The following is a 14525-nucleotide window of genomic DNA, read 5'->3' as shown; positions in this document are numbered from 1 at the left end:
GGTGACGCTAAATTACTCAGATAAGTCTCAGTTTAGACACGTAGAACAGACGTTCACTTTTGTCCGTTACGATCCCTGCTCTTATAGCTTCACATCTTACTTTGATCTCTGATTCATCGATTAATGGCACTTTTAGTTCCATTCATCATCAATCGGTTCAAAGCTATCTCAACGATGAATCATCAAACGTTATATCAAGGAAGAAATTTTCTGCTGAAAGCTACAACGGAATTGACATTGCAACTCAACTTACGAAAGCATGAACCAGGACATAAGAATCTGTCTCAAAATGAACATTTTTTCCAACTCATCAGGCAGTTTAGCAGGTAAGAAATCTACAGTTGATTAATTAAGGATTACCAGATTACATGCACAGTGGTTTTCCAACATTTACGGTAGATAGGGATATTTTTATTAATAATGATTAATGACGAAACGAATATATCAATACCATGGCCAAACTGGGAAACTACTTACCGCAATCCACTAAGTTCATCCTCAAAGCCTTTCAGAGTCTTTTCATTTCTCTGCTGATAAATAATTCAACATAATTCCTGAAAATTGTGTAATTAATGACTTCGATGCGCAGAAAATTCTTTTCTGGGATTTTAAGCGTAGTGGTCACTAACTTTTCCCTGATTTTGGAATGTCCTCTTTTGACATTAGGTGTCTCAGATAAAAATTCTTTTCACAAAAATTTCAAGTTTTTACTTGACTTAATTTAAAGTGTTTAGTCTCTTTAAACTGAAAAGTCCAATTTTTTTACTGGGAAAAGGAATTTCAATGCTCCGCAGCAAAACTACCTGACATATTTTCACAGTGAGGAGGGCTTAATTTACTAACTTTTACAGAACCTGTCACCCTGTCTATCCCTCAGAAATTCAGTGAACCAGATGAGATTCAATGAGGGTCGTTGATAACTTTACCACTAAATTGATACCGCTTAAAGGATTTTGGAGGGAGCACTTTTACCTACTAACATTGTTGTCAAACAGGGTTTATTCATCAGAGCCCTGAATTGAGGAACCAAGAGAAAATAATTTGTTTTCATTTACTCCTCAAAGATGATACTGACTATGATGCAGGTCAGTACCTATGAGAACTATATAGATCTCATAAAATTTCAGTAAACCTTGTCGCTGGGGGAAAGATCTAATACATACTGAAGATAATCATCGAATAATGTACTCTCCTATACAGGGTGTTCGAAAAGTCCCCTCCCCCCCCTCTAACTTTTGACCTAATTGAGGTAGAGATTTGAAACTTGGAGGGTGTTCCTAGATCAAAGGGAGCTACTTTTTGACCCCCCCAAAATTTTTGGGGGGCCCCATTTTGGGGGGGTTACGGACCCTAACTTTTAATTTTCAAATGGGAAGACCCCCTTTGTGACACCTCGTTCGAAAGGGCATAAAAAAAGAAAATTTTTCGCGCAAACCGGAAGTCATTATCTCAAACCGCTTCAAAATGGCGGCCGGTCAAAGTTCCAAATGGCCGAAAATTGGCACCTCTGCTTTTTGCGCATGGATTTGCTTGAAACTCGGTATCTGGCGGTATTTTGGCACGAGAAAAACGAATTTAACGTTAGATGTTCAAAAAAACCCTAATTTCTCAAAATGGCGACCGGTTTCGGCTCAAAAAGGTCGAAAATTTGACAAACTCGATTTTTTTGCCAGTGGATTCACCTGAAATTCGGTACATGGGGGTATTTTGACCCGAGAATAACGAATTCAACGTTAGATTTTTAAAAAAACCCTAATTTTTCAAAATGGCCGCCGATTAAAGTTCAAAATGGTCAACAATTGGCAACCTCGACTTTTGGCCAATAGATTCGCCTGAAACTCGGTTAAATAACGTTGAATTCGTTTGTCTCCCACCCAGATACCCTCAAACACCGAGTTTGAGGCGAATCTATCGGCAAAAAGTCGAGGTTGCCAATTGTTGACCATTTTGAACTTTAATCGGCGGCCATTTTGAAAAATTAGGGTTTTTTTTAAAAATCTAACGTTGAATTCGTTATTCTCGGGTCAAAATACCCCCATGTACCGAATTTCAGGTGAATCCACTGGCAAAAAAATCGAGTTTGTCAAATTTTCGACCTTTTTGAGCCGAAACCGGTCGCCATTTTGAGAAATTAGGGTTTTTTTGAACATCTAACGTTAAATTCGTTTTTCTCGTGCCACAATACCCCCAGATACCGAGTTTCAAGCAAATCCATGCGCAAAAAGCAGAGGTGCCAATTTTTGGCCATTTGGAACTTTGACCGGCCGCCATTTTGAAACGGTTTGAGATAATGACTTCCGGTTTGCGCGAAAAATTTTCTTTTTCTATGCTCTTTCGAACGAGGTATCACAATGGGGGTCTTCCCATTTGAAAATTAAAAGTTAGGGTCCGTAACCCCCCCAAAATGGGGCCCCCAAAAATTTTGGGGGGGTCAAAAAGTAGCTCCCTTTGATCTAGGAACACCCTCCAAGTTTCAAATCTCTACCTCAATTAGGTCAAAAGTTAGAGGGGGGGGAGGGGACTTTTCGAACACCCTGTATAGACAAAAATTACAATGAAAATGTTCATTATTTGATGAAAAATCAAGTACAAAAATTTTTAGAGTCTCAGAGGACACCAAGAATGCCAAAAAATCTTAAAATAATTTCCTTTCACAAACAAAAATAAAAATGACACTGAACATTTCTAGCAGGGCTTCTTGATAATCAGAGAACAAACATTTTGAGAGCTTGACACTTTTAATCCTTACAATTTTTAGATTGTAACACTAATGAGGTCTGGGAAGCTGTTGAATGCCTTGATTTACGAATTTCTATTACTCAAGCAGCTGCACACATTTCTTTGAATTTCAATTCCATGGTAAAATTATTTCTATTGCATTGTAGTATTGAGAATGTTGCCTATTTACTCATTGAAGGAACAATTTTTAGAGCAATTAATTTGAAATAAGTACCTATCGTAGTTGCAATTTATCATTGAATTTCTTCGTATTTCTTTTCTTTCATCTTTTTCTTTTCTTGGGATTCCACAATTGTATTTCTTTTCAGGGATATCTACAGTTGTGTAGATTTTGATTTTTAAAACTCATCTCTTTTTAAAACTAAGAGAGCGTTGAAATAATTATCACTTACCATGTATAACTTTCTGCAAAATTTGCCTCAGTTGATGCTCTCACAAGTTCAGTTGTAAAGTCAATTCAGCCATAGCTTTCCGAAGAAAATTTCTTCTTCGATCTAACAATTAATGATTAATCGTCGAAATAGCTTTGAACTGATTAATTAAAAATGACAGTCAAGGGTGTAAAAAAATAAGACGGATCCGAGAAACTTTGCTACACAGCAAGGAGATATCCACTTCATAGCTATTAGCATTAAATGGATTACATTTTGCAATTAGGAGCCACTATTTCTGGTCCATTTTAGAAACAGAATACATGCTATTGGTTTCCCTATGCAGATATGTGCTTTTATGGGAGAGCCAGAGGTAATGGTTCCTTATTGTAAAATGTAATCCAATTCCTTCACAAGTGGGGGACTTCATTTGGTAAAATTACAGTTTTCTTGCAAAAATGAGATGATATAAACTGCCAAAAACCCAAAAACTTGGGTAAAGAGACTCCGGGCAAGTCACCATCCTCTTGCCAAAAACCTCCAAAAGCTCTTCTTTGTTCCCCTCTTCAGTGGAAAAAGAAAATATCACACTACAACAGTTTCCATTTCTGTCATAGAGTACCCCAAGCGGACCAAAGAACGGAACTCTTAGTCGTTTACACATTTACCTATTTAACAAAATCTCCAGGAGGTCACAGACAGGCTGGCAGCCCCTCATTGGACCAAAACGCACACTGTACCATCTTTTCCTTGTAGGTATGTGCCTCCAAAGTACATGAATGACTCCTTGAGGGGCGGGCAAGTTTGATTGAAATTCACGTTGTCTTCTGAAAATGAGCTAAAATTTTTACCTTGAAGAAGAAGAAAATCGAGTTATCATTTTCTTCCATACACGGTAGGTATGCCTATGAGAGGCACCAGGAACGCCTTCCAAAATTATTGATGCAACCCGCACGACTCCGAAGTCAGCGGAAACTTTCTTGAAGCGTCTCCTAAGATTTTCCCTACGCAATAATCCCCTTCAAAAATGAATGATGCAACAAGCGCGTCCTGTTTGACCACGAAAGCTCCTCAGATGAGAAGTCTTTTGGTCTGGTCAGAAAAATATTCGAACTTTATTTTTCATCTTCTCTTCTCATTTCCCGCATTGACGGAGGCGAAATTTTTTGGAAAGCATGACGCGCCCGGCCCAATGCTCTCACTGAGAATCAACCTGTAGATAGACTGCTAAAAATATTTAGGAAACAGATGTTTGGGCTCACTGAGAATGAGGCCAATTTCCGAACTGACAGTACGGGATCAGAATGGAAAAGGTCAATTATGACTACGAGGAGGCTTTGTACACTTCCAAATAAACAGTACCGTCTTTGTTGTACAAGTATTCCTGAACGATCATTCATAATGGAAGGCCATATTCTATTCGCACTTTTTTTTACGCATTGGGCCGGGCGCGTCATGCTTTCCAAAAAATTTCGCCTCCGTCAATGCGGGAAATGAGAAGAGAAGATGAAAAATAAAGTTCGAATATTTTTCTGACCAGACCAAAAGACTTCTCATCTGAGGAGCTTTCGTGGTCAAACAGGACGCGCTTGTTGCATCATTCATTTTTGAAGGGGATTATTGCGTAGGGAAAATCTTAGGAGACGCTTCAAGAAAGTTTCCGCTGACTTCGGAGTCGTGCGGGTTGCATCAATAATTTTGGAAGGCGTTCCTGGTGCCTCTCATAGGCATACCTACCGTGTATGGAAGAAAATGATAACTCGATTTTCTTCTTCTTCAAGGTAAAAATTTTAGCTCATTTTCAGAAGACAACGTGAATTTCAATCAAACTTGCCCGCCCCTCAAGGAGTCATTTCATGTACTTTGGAGGCACATACCTACAGGGAAAGATGGTGCGGTGTGCGTTTTGGTCCAATGAGGGGCTGCCAGCCTGTCTGTGACCTCCTGGAGATTTTGTTAAATAGGTAAATGTGTAAACGACTAAGAGTTCCGTTCTTTGGTCCGCTTGGGGTACTCTATGACAGAAATGGAAACTGTTGTAGTGTGATATTTTCTTTTTCCACTGAAGAGGGGAACAAAGAAGAGCTTTTGGAGGTTTTTGGCAAGAGGATGGTGACTTGCCCGGAGTCTCTTTACCCAAGTTTTTGGGTTTTTTGCAGTTTTGCTGGTAAAAACTCGAAGTTTCTCTTGGATTGAAACGTTATATATAATTAAATAAACAAAACACTCTATAACTCACCAAATTTCATTGCCAAGCTGAATTTCCGGAGTATCAGTCGAATCTGTATCTGTATCTGACTGATACTCCGGAAATTCAGCTTGGCAACGAAATTTGGTGAGTTATAGAGTGTTTTGTTTATTCAATTATATATAACGTTTCAATCCAAGAGAAACTTCGAGTTTTTATCAGCATATGTAAAAAATCTTCAGTCACTACGTGTTCTACCTCGTAAGTCGGTTTGCGGAGCGAATGGTGCAAAAGAAAATAAGTGAAAAATAAACAAGCATAAAGTAAAATAAAATTACGAGTTGTAATCAGGATCCGATCCTGGGACCTTCCGCCTGCGAGGCGAGTGCGCTACCGTTTGGCCATGCGGTGCTGATATGGATGCAGAGCCTCTATCACCTACGTTTACCTTGTGCCGCTAGCGCACGCGTTTTTTCCGCATCTTTAGCCCTTTTTTTGTGGGCTTTCCCGACCCTATTCAAAAAAACGAAAAAATACGGCATCCCTAAAATCATCTCTAGTATCTTCATGCGAAATTTCAACTCGAAATTCCGGTTACACTTGGGAAGCTCCCCTTGATAGTTTGCAATATCCTTCAACACGAGTAGCCTCTTTCCTGAACTATCGATGTTTTTCAGTCAGTGAGAAAATTATGGAAAGGTTCCAGGCTAAAATCTGTAAAAAGGTGGAAGAGACACGCGAATAAAAGACTACGTTTCGGAAGGATGATTAACAATGAACACTTTTTGGGTCCTTCCACAGTTTGCATCATCTTTCCACAACTTTCAATTGACTTTCATCCGGTTGGAGGAAATGTGGAAAGGCCCTCAAAATGTGGGAAGGTTTTCAGAATTTCAGGTTGAAATCCGTAGAAACTACTAAAATCGTGGGGGAGACATGAAAAAATCGTAAGTGGTGGAAGGATGATAAAAAAAATTAAAAAAAATGTCCCGAGTTCTTTCACATTTTGCATCATCTTTCCACAACAATTCATTGGCTCTCATCCAGTTGGAGGACACGTGGAAAGATCCTGAAAATGTGGAAAGCCTATCATACATTTTTGGGGAAAACAAAGAAATCTTCATGTCTTTTCCCGATTGTGAAGCGGACCACCACTTCCCTCTCCATGAATAGTTCGAAATTCTCCGCAAATCGCGCTGATTATGTCTTCCGCTGTAATGCGCTGGTAACGCGGATCTTTACGCGGAATGATACGAAGACGTGCAGCACTATTAACCCTTAAAAATGTTACCTTCTACCCTTACTTTCTTGGGGCCGGTCTTGTCACCCGTCTCAACTGCTAGTTGAGGGGTAATTATTGGTGAACTGCTAGTTGAAGCGTCTTGTCACAGCTCAACCATCGGTTGAGCAGCAATTAACTCGTGGTTTCTCAACAGGTACTTCGAGTGGCTGTTAAAAATTGAACTAGCGGTTGAAGAATGTAAGCATTACCTAAATTCGAATTTTTCCCGCTAACGTGCGTTAAAAACTCAGCATTAAGCTGAAAATTCTCACTACAGAGGGAAAAACTCCTTTACAGTACTGGTTTCCCTTAAAGAGATATGCTGTTTGGTGCAACACTAATTACGTCCATTCAGGAAGGCAACCGCAGACGCGTTTCGGCCTTGTTGGGCCATCCTCAGTGCAGTGCAGCCTCCTGAATTTCCTGCTACCAAGCTCGAGAGGTCGTGAAAACCAGCTCGAGACTTGGGCAAGCGGACGCTGGCGGCAAGTAAACTTGCGCCATCTAGTGAGCGATTATCCAAACAGCTCCGCATAAGCCTTGCCAGGCGATTTTTACACCAACTGATTGCGGTGGACGCACGGGTCGTTAGTATGTTGGAATTTTTTCCGTTAACGTGCGTTAAAAACTCAGCATTAAGCTGAAAATTCTCACTACAGAGGGAAAAACTCCTTTGGAGTACTGGTTTCCCTCAAAGAGATATGCTGTTTGGACTGTTGAATGGACGTAACTAGTGTTGCACCAAACAGCATATCTCTTTGAGGGAAACCAGTAATCCAAAGGAGTTTTTCCCTCTGTAGTGAGAATTTTCAGCTTAATGCTGAGTTTATAACGCACGTTAGCGGAAAAAATTCCAACATACTAACGACCCGTGCGTCCACCGCAATCAGTTTGTATAACCTAAATTCCACTATTGACTGTTGTTTTGGATATTTTCGTGATTTTTCGTTAGTTCAGTGCAGTGGAGGTATACGTATCTCCCATAAGAATTGGGCCCAGAACGAAATCTTGTCATATTTCACCTTTTGTCAAGGAAGGTTACAGAAGTTAGAAGAAAATGGCGGAGTTTTTGATCCATCCACCCGCGGGGAGGGGGAGGGGGGGTTCGAAGAAAAATCAACTTTTGAACAGTTGCAGGAATCGAGTTGAACTTTTTTTTTAAATGAAAGAGCATAAAAAGACCTTTCCATCAAGTATCAGAAAATGACAATCGGTTAATTTTTGGTAGAGTTATGGCACATCAAAGTTTTTGAAAAATTTTAATTTTGGATTTTTCAATTTCTCGACGGGAAGGGTCGGACGAAATGTTATGAATATGTGTGCAAAAGATAGCCCTTGTTTTTTCTTTAAAATGAGCTAAAGAACATGTTGGGGACATGATTAGTTTCGGAATTTGCTTTTTTAAAGTTCACGCGACAGGGTCCGTACATGGCTCTTGGGCCCGAGTGCCGGCAGCTGCGCTCGGGAGCACCCTCTTTCACGTTCATCTCCGTAATTTTTTAATATTTTACAGCATTTTGACCATTTGGTAAGCATATGTCATATAAGGATGATATTGCCATACATAATTTCCCTTCCCCTTGTGTTTATTTCATCTCAACCAATCTGGAATTAGGAAAGGGCGCACTGACGATTGGCACAGCGGTGGATTCGGAGTGAGTTGGAGGAGGGGGGGGGGAGCATTTGCTGATGTCAAATGGGGGGTCCGGGGGGTACCCTAGAGCAAAGGGGGTCACCTCCGGAAAATTTTCAGAAATAATAGCCCCTCCCAGATTGAATTTTAAGCAGATTCAGGATAGAATCTGTGCATTACTTGAAAGTTGAAAATTGATGAAAAGGTGTTGCCTCTTTGAGAGAAATTTTGTTTTGGAATATGGCCCACCTATTTCGGCGGTGTTGAATAACCTTTGATTAAGTAAACTTGGTTTAACAGTTCTGAAGTTCTGTCTTGACACTAATTCAGTAATTTTTAGGAGTACTTTCTTCCTCTCTCTCTCTTCTTTCCCATGTCCTCCTTATACAGAGTGTTCGAAAAGTCCCCCCCCCCTCTAACTTTTGACCTAATTGGGGTATAGATTCGAAACTTGGAGGGTGTTCCTAGATCAAAGGGAGCTACTTTTTGACCCCCCCCCCCCCAATTTAGGGGGGCTCCCCTGGGGGGGTTACGGACCCTAACTTTTATTTTTCAAATGGGAAGACCCCCTTTGTGATACCTCGTTCGAAAGAGCATAAAAAAATAAGATTTTTCGCGCAAATCCGTAGTCATTATCTCAAACCGTTTCAAAATGGCCGAAAATTGGCACCTCTGCTATTTGCACATGGATTTGCTTGAAACTCGGGATCTGGGGGTATTTTGGCACGAGAAAAACGAATTTGACGTTAGATTTTTTAAAAAGAACCCTAATTTTTCAAAATGGCCGCCGGTTTAGGCTCAAAGTGGCCGAAAATTTGACTAACTCGATTTTATGCCAATGGATTCACCTGAAATTCGGTATCTAGGGGTATTTTGACCCGAGAACGAATTCGACGTTAGATTTTTAATCAAACCCTATTTTTTCAAAATAGCCGCCGATTAAAGTTCAAAATGATCGACAATTTGCAACCTCGACTTTTTGCCGATGGATTCGCCTAAAACTCGGTGTTTGGGGATATCTGGGTAGGAGATAAACCCAAAATGTCGATCATTTTGAACTTTAATCGGCGGCCATTTTGAAAAAATAGGGTTTGATTAAAAATCTAACGTCGAATTCGTTCTTCTCGGGTCAAAATACCCCTAGATACCGAATTTCAGGTGAATCCATTGGCAAAAAATCGAGTTTGTCAAATTTTCGGCCACTTCGAGCCTAAACCGGCAACCATTTTGAAAAATTAGGGTTTTTTTTTAAAAACTCTAACGTCAAATTCGTTTTTCTCGTGCCAAAATACCCCCAGATACCGAGTTTCAAGCAAACACATGTGCAAATAGCAGAGGTGCCAATTTTCGGCCATTTTGAAACGGTTAGAGATAATGACTACGGATTTGCGCGAAAAATTTTCTTTTTCTATGCTCTTTCGAACGAGGTATCACAAAGGGGGTCTTCCCATTTAAAAAATAAAAGTTAGGGTCCGTAACCCCCTCAGGGGAGCCCCCCTAAATTTTGGGGGGGGGGGTCAAAAAGTAGCTCCCTTTGATCTAGGAACACCCTCCAAGTTTCGAATCTATACCTCAATTAGCCCAAAAGTTAGAGGGGGGGGGAGGGGACTTTTCGAACACCCTGTATCTTTCATTCCCCCATTTTTGGCCCATAATGGGGGGGGGGGGTTGCCACGATGCCCACCACCCCGCCCGCATCCACCGCTGGATTGGCATGCATCTTACTTTTGTCTTAAGTGGTTTCAGTGTTTTGATAATATGCATATGCTCACTATTTAAGGACGAAAAAAAACTCTGAGCATTGATTTTGGGTACCAGAACAGAAGACAAAAATCAGAACCCCAAAGACAATCATGGCAGTAAAGTATTAAATAAAATTAATGTCAAATCCCTTCTTTTTGTAAAGCTCCCATTCCTTCGAGACATGGCTTTAGACTCTAGATGAAATAAAAAAGGGGGAAGGGAAATTTTGTATGGCATATTCAATTCATCCTTATATGAATGCTTACTAAATGATCGAAGTGCTGTAAAATGTTAACAAATTACGGAGATCGGCGTGTAAGAGGGTGCTCCCGAGCGCAGCTGCGGGACTCCGGCCTGGCCCAAGGCCCATAAACGGACCAAAGCAGGATTTATGGAGGGGGGGGGGGCATGGTGCCACGGCACCGGGCTGTCAATTTTTTCTCTTCTTTTTTTTTCTTCTTATATAATTTAGAGAAAAAGAGGAGTTTATGTTTCATGTTGGCTTTTCATGTGTCAAAAATCCTCATTCCTGGAAGAATCAGTTCCCCCTCCTTAAATATTTGTTTGCAACACTTGCCTGCACAAAAGCACAAGCACATTCTTCTCACTATCAAATAGTTTCGAATTATATGCATTCGACAAATCTAGAAATTTTTGAAATTTCAACTCTATTTGGACGTATTTTGAGGCTTCTGTGACACAGATTTTCCGTCAGTTTCTGCATAAAATTTTCGCTTTTTTTTACACAAAATACTTTCGAATTGTTACATTCAACAAAGTTGGAAAATTTCAGAAATTTTAATCCTTTTTGAACGCATTTTGAGGCTTTTCTGACGAAAATTTTAGGGATGAACATGGTGTTTTCATTTGAGACTCTACATTAAAACAGATAATAATCTTCGACGGTCTCAAACTTCATCTTTTCTCGCACTTTCTCATCTTCTGTCTCCTCTTTCCTTCTCTCTTTTCCCCCCTTTTTGGCTTTCGGGGGGGGGGGAGGCTTAAGCCCCCCCTCTGGATACGTGCCTGTCAGATGCACCCATCATTATGGCTGACCTGCAGGGGGAGCCACCGAACACTTCCGAGTAGTTTCGGTTCGTTCCGAATGCCGATAAAGAGGATAAGTTGGCGGAAAATTCAAAATACAACGAAGGCATTGCAATTCCAATTTTAATTCTTTTCTTGAAAATAAAAGAATATATATAATTGAAAAATTCTAGACTTTTAGAGCAAATTCCCTGACTTTTCTATGTTTTCCAGGCCATTTTTTTCCCCCTGACTTTTCCAGGTTTTCCAGATCGCTGGGAACCCTGCATGTTGCATATGTGGCATATGGTTCCTTGGGTTTGCTGACAATCAACTTAGAGCACGGTATCCATCAACGGCTCTTCTTAAATCCATTAAAAATGCGGCTGGAAGACCATTGCAAGAAAATCCCTGACTAACTTACGAAGGCGACTCAAAAGTAATTGCTCCCGGGTCGGCCTCTTCCTTTTGATTGGCGCGTGCTGCAAGTTGAAGCACCTCAAACCATGACCATCTATGCCCACGCATACGTGGACCTCTCTTCCCCCTGATTTTAGATGATAATGAACCTCTATCAACTGCAGTTCGGCGAAGTCGCATTTTGCCAGGAAACTTCTTTTTCTCTCTTTTTGTATTATTTGTGATATTAGCATCATCATGTTTAGTAAAAATGGACTTCTTAAACGTTTTTCAAGACTTAAAGGAAGGATCGATGAGAAGAAGAGGCGATATGGCCGAAGATGAGGCCGCGTAAAGGTGCGTATTCACTGCCGAGCGCGGGCGCACCGAACAGCGAACGAGCATACGCGCGGATGCTCATGCGGTGCGGGCTGTGCGTAGTGATTTTACGAAACCAACGAATAACCCGCGCCGAATACTCTGCGCGGGTTGTTCGTTCTCGCTCCGCCTGTGCGTCAGTCTCTCGCGCAAGTTGAAACTTAATTTCACATTGTATTTTTTTGTCTGATTGTTGTTAATTTGTTGGAGAAAAATTACAATATTAATGGATTTGCGGGTTGCGGCAGCTACTGTTGTGCTACTACGTCATCGTCTGAGGAAACAAAAGAAAAGGAAATCCAGGTGGGTGCGAGCTTTATTCCAGACTCGAGATATAAGTGCGGCTTTGCTATGTAGAATGGACATGGACCACTTTCAAAATTTTACGCGCATGTCACCCGAAGTATATATAAATAATGACCGATTAGGATCAGAGCATCCTCATTACTCCAGTTCTCTGCCACTTTCTAATAATAACACAAATCACCACAAAACATGAAATAAGAGAGCACACGTGCGTCAAGAACAGCGCAGAGTAGGCACGACCGTCCACACTGGCGAATGCCTCGGCGCGAATTTCCTTTGATGTGCGTTGAAAAACCGACAAGGAGCCTGAGCACGGCCGCACCGCGCGCATGAGCGCCGTTCGCGGATGCTCATTCGATGCGTCGCACCGGCCACATTCCCGCGCATTCGTTGCGCAGGTTATTCGCTGCGCTGTTCGGCGCGGCCGCGCTCGGCAGTGAAGACGCACCTTTAGAAGACAGCGTGCGGGCGCGGTCCGGTCATGATGGGCGCAGCCTCGTGAGCGTTGGAGTTCGAGCGGTAGAGGAGCCAAGGTATGGGCATGGACCAAGAGAATACATAAGGACTCCCAACTCCCTATGCTAACCTGTGTTAAAAACCGTTACCGCGCGCTTGCAGCGAACCTGGCAGAGGGTGTGGTGAACTAACGCCACAGCGGTCCACGATCGTACCTCTATAGTATGTTATTCCATGCAATGTTCTTTGTTTATCTATGATTTATTTATATGTTTAGATACTTTAATACATTTTACTTTCGCAAACTAATGAAATAGTATAGATACATACCTTCTGCAGAGGTCAATGCGAAAGACTTTGATTGGAAGTATCTTATTAAAACACGAGCAAAGATGATTCAGTCAACTTCTGACGCAGAATCAAAGAGACTTGCTAATAGTCAAATTAAAGGTAATGCTTGAAGTCAAGTATCTTTGATTTTGTGACACTCAGTTGATTTTTATCAGTACAACAATATTTCTCAATCAAAAGATTTCACTTGCGCCTTCGGCTAAAAGTACAATCCTGATTCCTGCTGCACACTGCACACACACACTTCCTTTGGCTTTCTCAACAGCAGTTGCTGCTGAGTAAAACGGTTAGAAAAAACACTTCACATTATTACCAGTTCATGTACCCGAAGACTGACGAAGATTGAAATGAAAATGGGAAACTTTTCACACTAAACTCTTCAAAACTGCAGGGCGACCACGAGGATACGAGGATCTAGAAACTTCTATGAGCACTACCGAGTGATAAGCCTAAATAGGTGGTGCATGGAAATATAAACAGGAGGACCCAATCGTCGGTTTAGTTCACTACACCCTCTGCTAGGGAGCGCTGATGTCAGCGCTAACCGGAGTTGGGGGTCCTTATTTATTCTCTTGGTCCATGGTATGGGCGGCGCGGCGACGCAGCGGAGAGTGACTGAAAGGGAAGGGCACGAGCGGCGCCGCACAATGGTATGGCTTCCGGTGGGAGCGCGAGAAACCTTTGTTTACGTACATAAAACGGCGAATATCTCGAAAACCGCACATGGGATCTCTTTGGGCCCTTGAGAGCTTTTGATCAGAATGACGAGCTGAGCAACATATCCAAGCGTCATCCCGTTTGACTGGGGGGGGGGGGATTTCCCATAAGGAAGGTGCGGGGTTCTATTTGACTGATTTTGATTTTTTATCAGGAGAAAATAAATAACTCAAGGTGACATCGCTGAAGGCCATCTAGCTTCTGGAAGAGGATTTTCAAGGCTTCTTTCGAACAGCCTACAATAAAACACTGCTATTACTGTGTGTTTCAGACTTCTTCTGCTGAAATTGAACCCTTAATTTGATATAACAGCATTATTTCACATTTTGTATGTCATAAGGTTGCAGGTTATAACAGTAAGTTAAAACTTACCAAAGATGGTGTTATTGGGATTCATTGCCACTTGGTTTTTAGCAGCATCGCCGATGAGACGTTCAGTATCAGTGAAGGCCACGTAGGAAGGCGTAGTCCTGTTGCCCTGATCATTGGCAATGATTTCAACTTTTCCATACTGGAACACTCCCACACATGAGTAGGTGGTTCCTAAATCAATACCAATTGCTGGTGCCTTGGCCATTTTTCTGAAATTCAAAATAAAACATGATATTTTTGACAGATCAAATCTGTATCCGAGGGATAGGTATCTAAAAATATAAGATCAGGAGGGAGCAGTGAGCACTATTTACTTACACCTTCCATTTTAAACATATTGACATGGTCAATGCACCAAAATAATATAAAATCAAGCACCTACTTACAGATCTTTTTCAGAATTAGTTCCAAAATCTGTTTTCTTCTGCTGCTTCCTTAGAATCGGTATCATCTGCTAACATAATGGCTTTTGCTCATCTTGGTGTTCAGAAACATGTAGTAAAAGAACAGGGGCAATCTCCTGGCTCAGGCTTTTGCAGTTAAGTAAATTTATCCAGAAAATGG

General features: G+C 41.3%; 1 protein-coding gene across 3 annotated transcripts in view; it reads right to left on the bottom strand.

The window, feature by feature from the left end:
• Hsc70-4 (Heat shock protein 70 cognate 4) overlaps positions 1-14525 on the bottom strand; it is a 46793-nt gene that overhangs the window by 13935 nt on the left and 18333 nt on the right. For all 3 annotated transcript variants that reach the window (XM_072296263.1, XM_072296264.1, XM_072296265.1), the window contains exon 2: positions 13962-14170. In XM_072296263.1, the coding sequence (XP_072152364.1) occupies positions 13962-14166 (205 nt within the window). In that variant the 5' untranslated portion in view covers positions 14167-14170. The remainder of the gene's footprint in view (positions 1-13961; positions 14171-14525) is intronic.

The sequence above is a fragment of the Bemisia tabaci genome, chromosome 2 (assembly GCF_918797505.1).
Source record: "Bemisia tabaci chromosome 2, PGI_BMITA_v3".
Taxonomy (NCBI): Eukaryota; Metazoa; Arthropoda; class Insecta; order Hemiptera; family Aleyrodidae; genus Bemisia; species Bemisia tabaci.
Note: the sequence above shows the minus strand (reverse complement) of the source record. Positions and strands in the feature narration are given on the sequence as shown.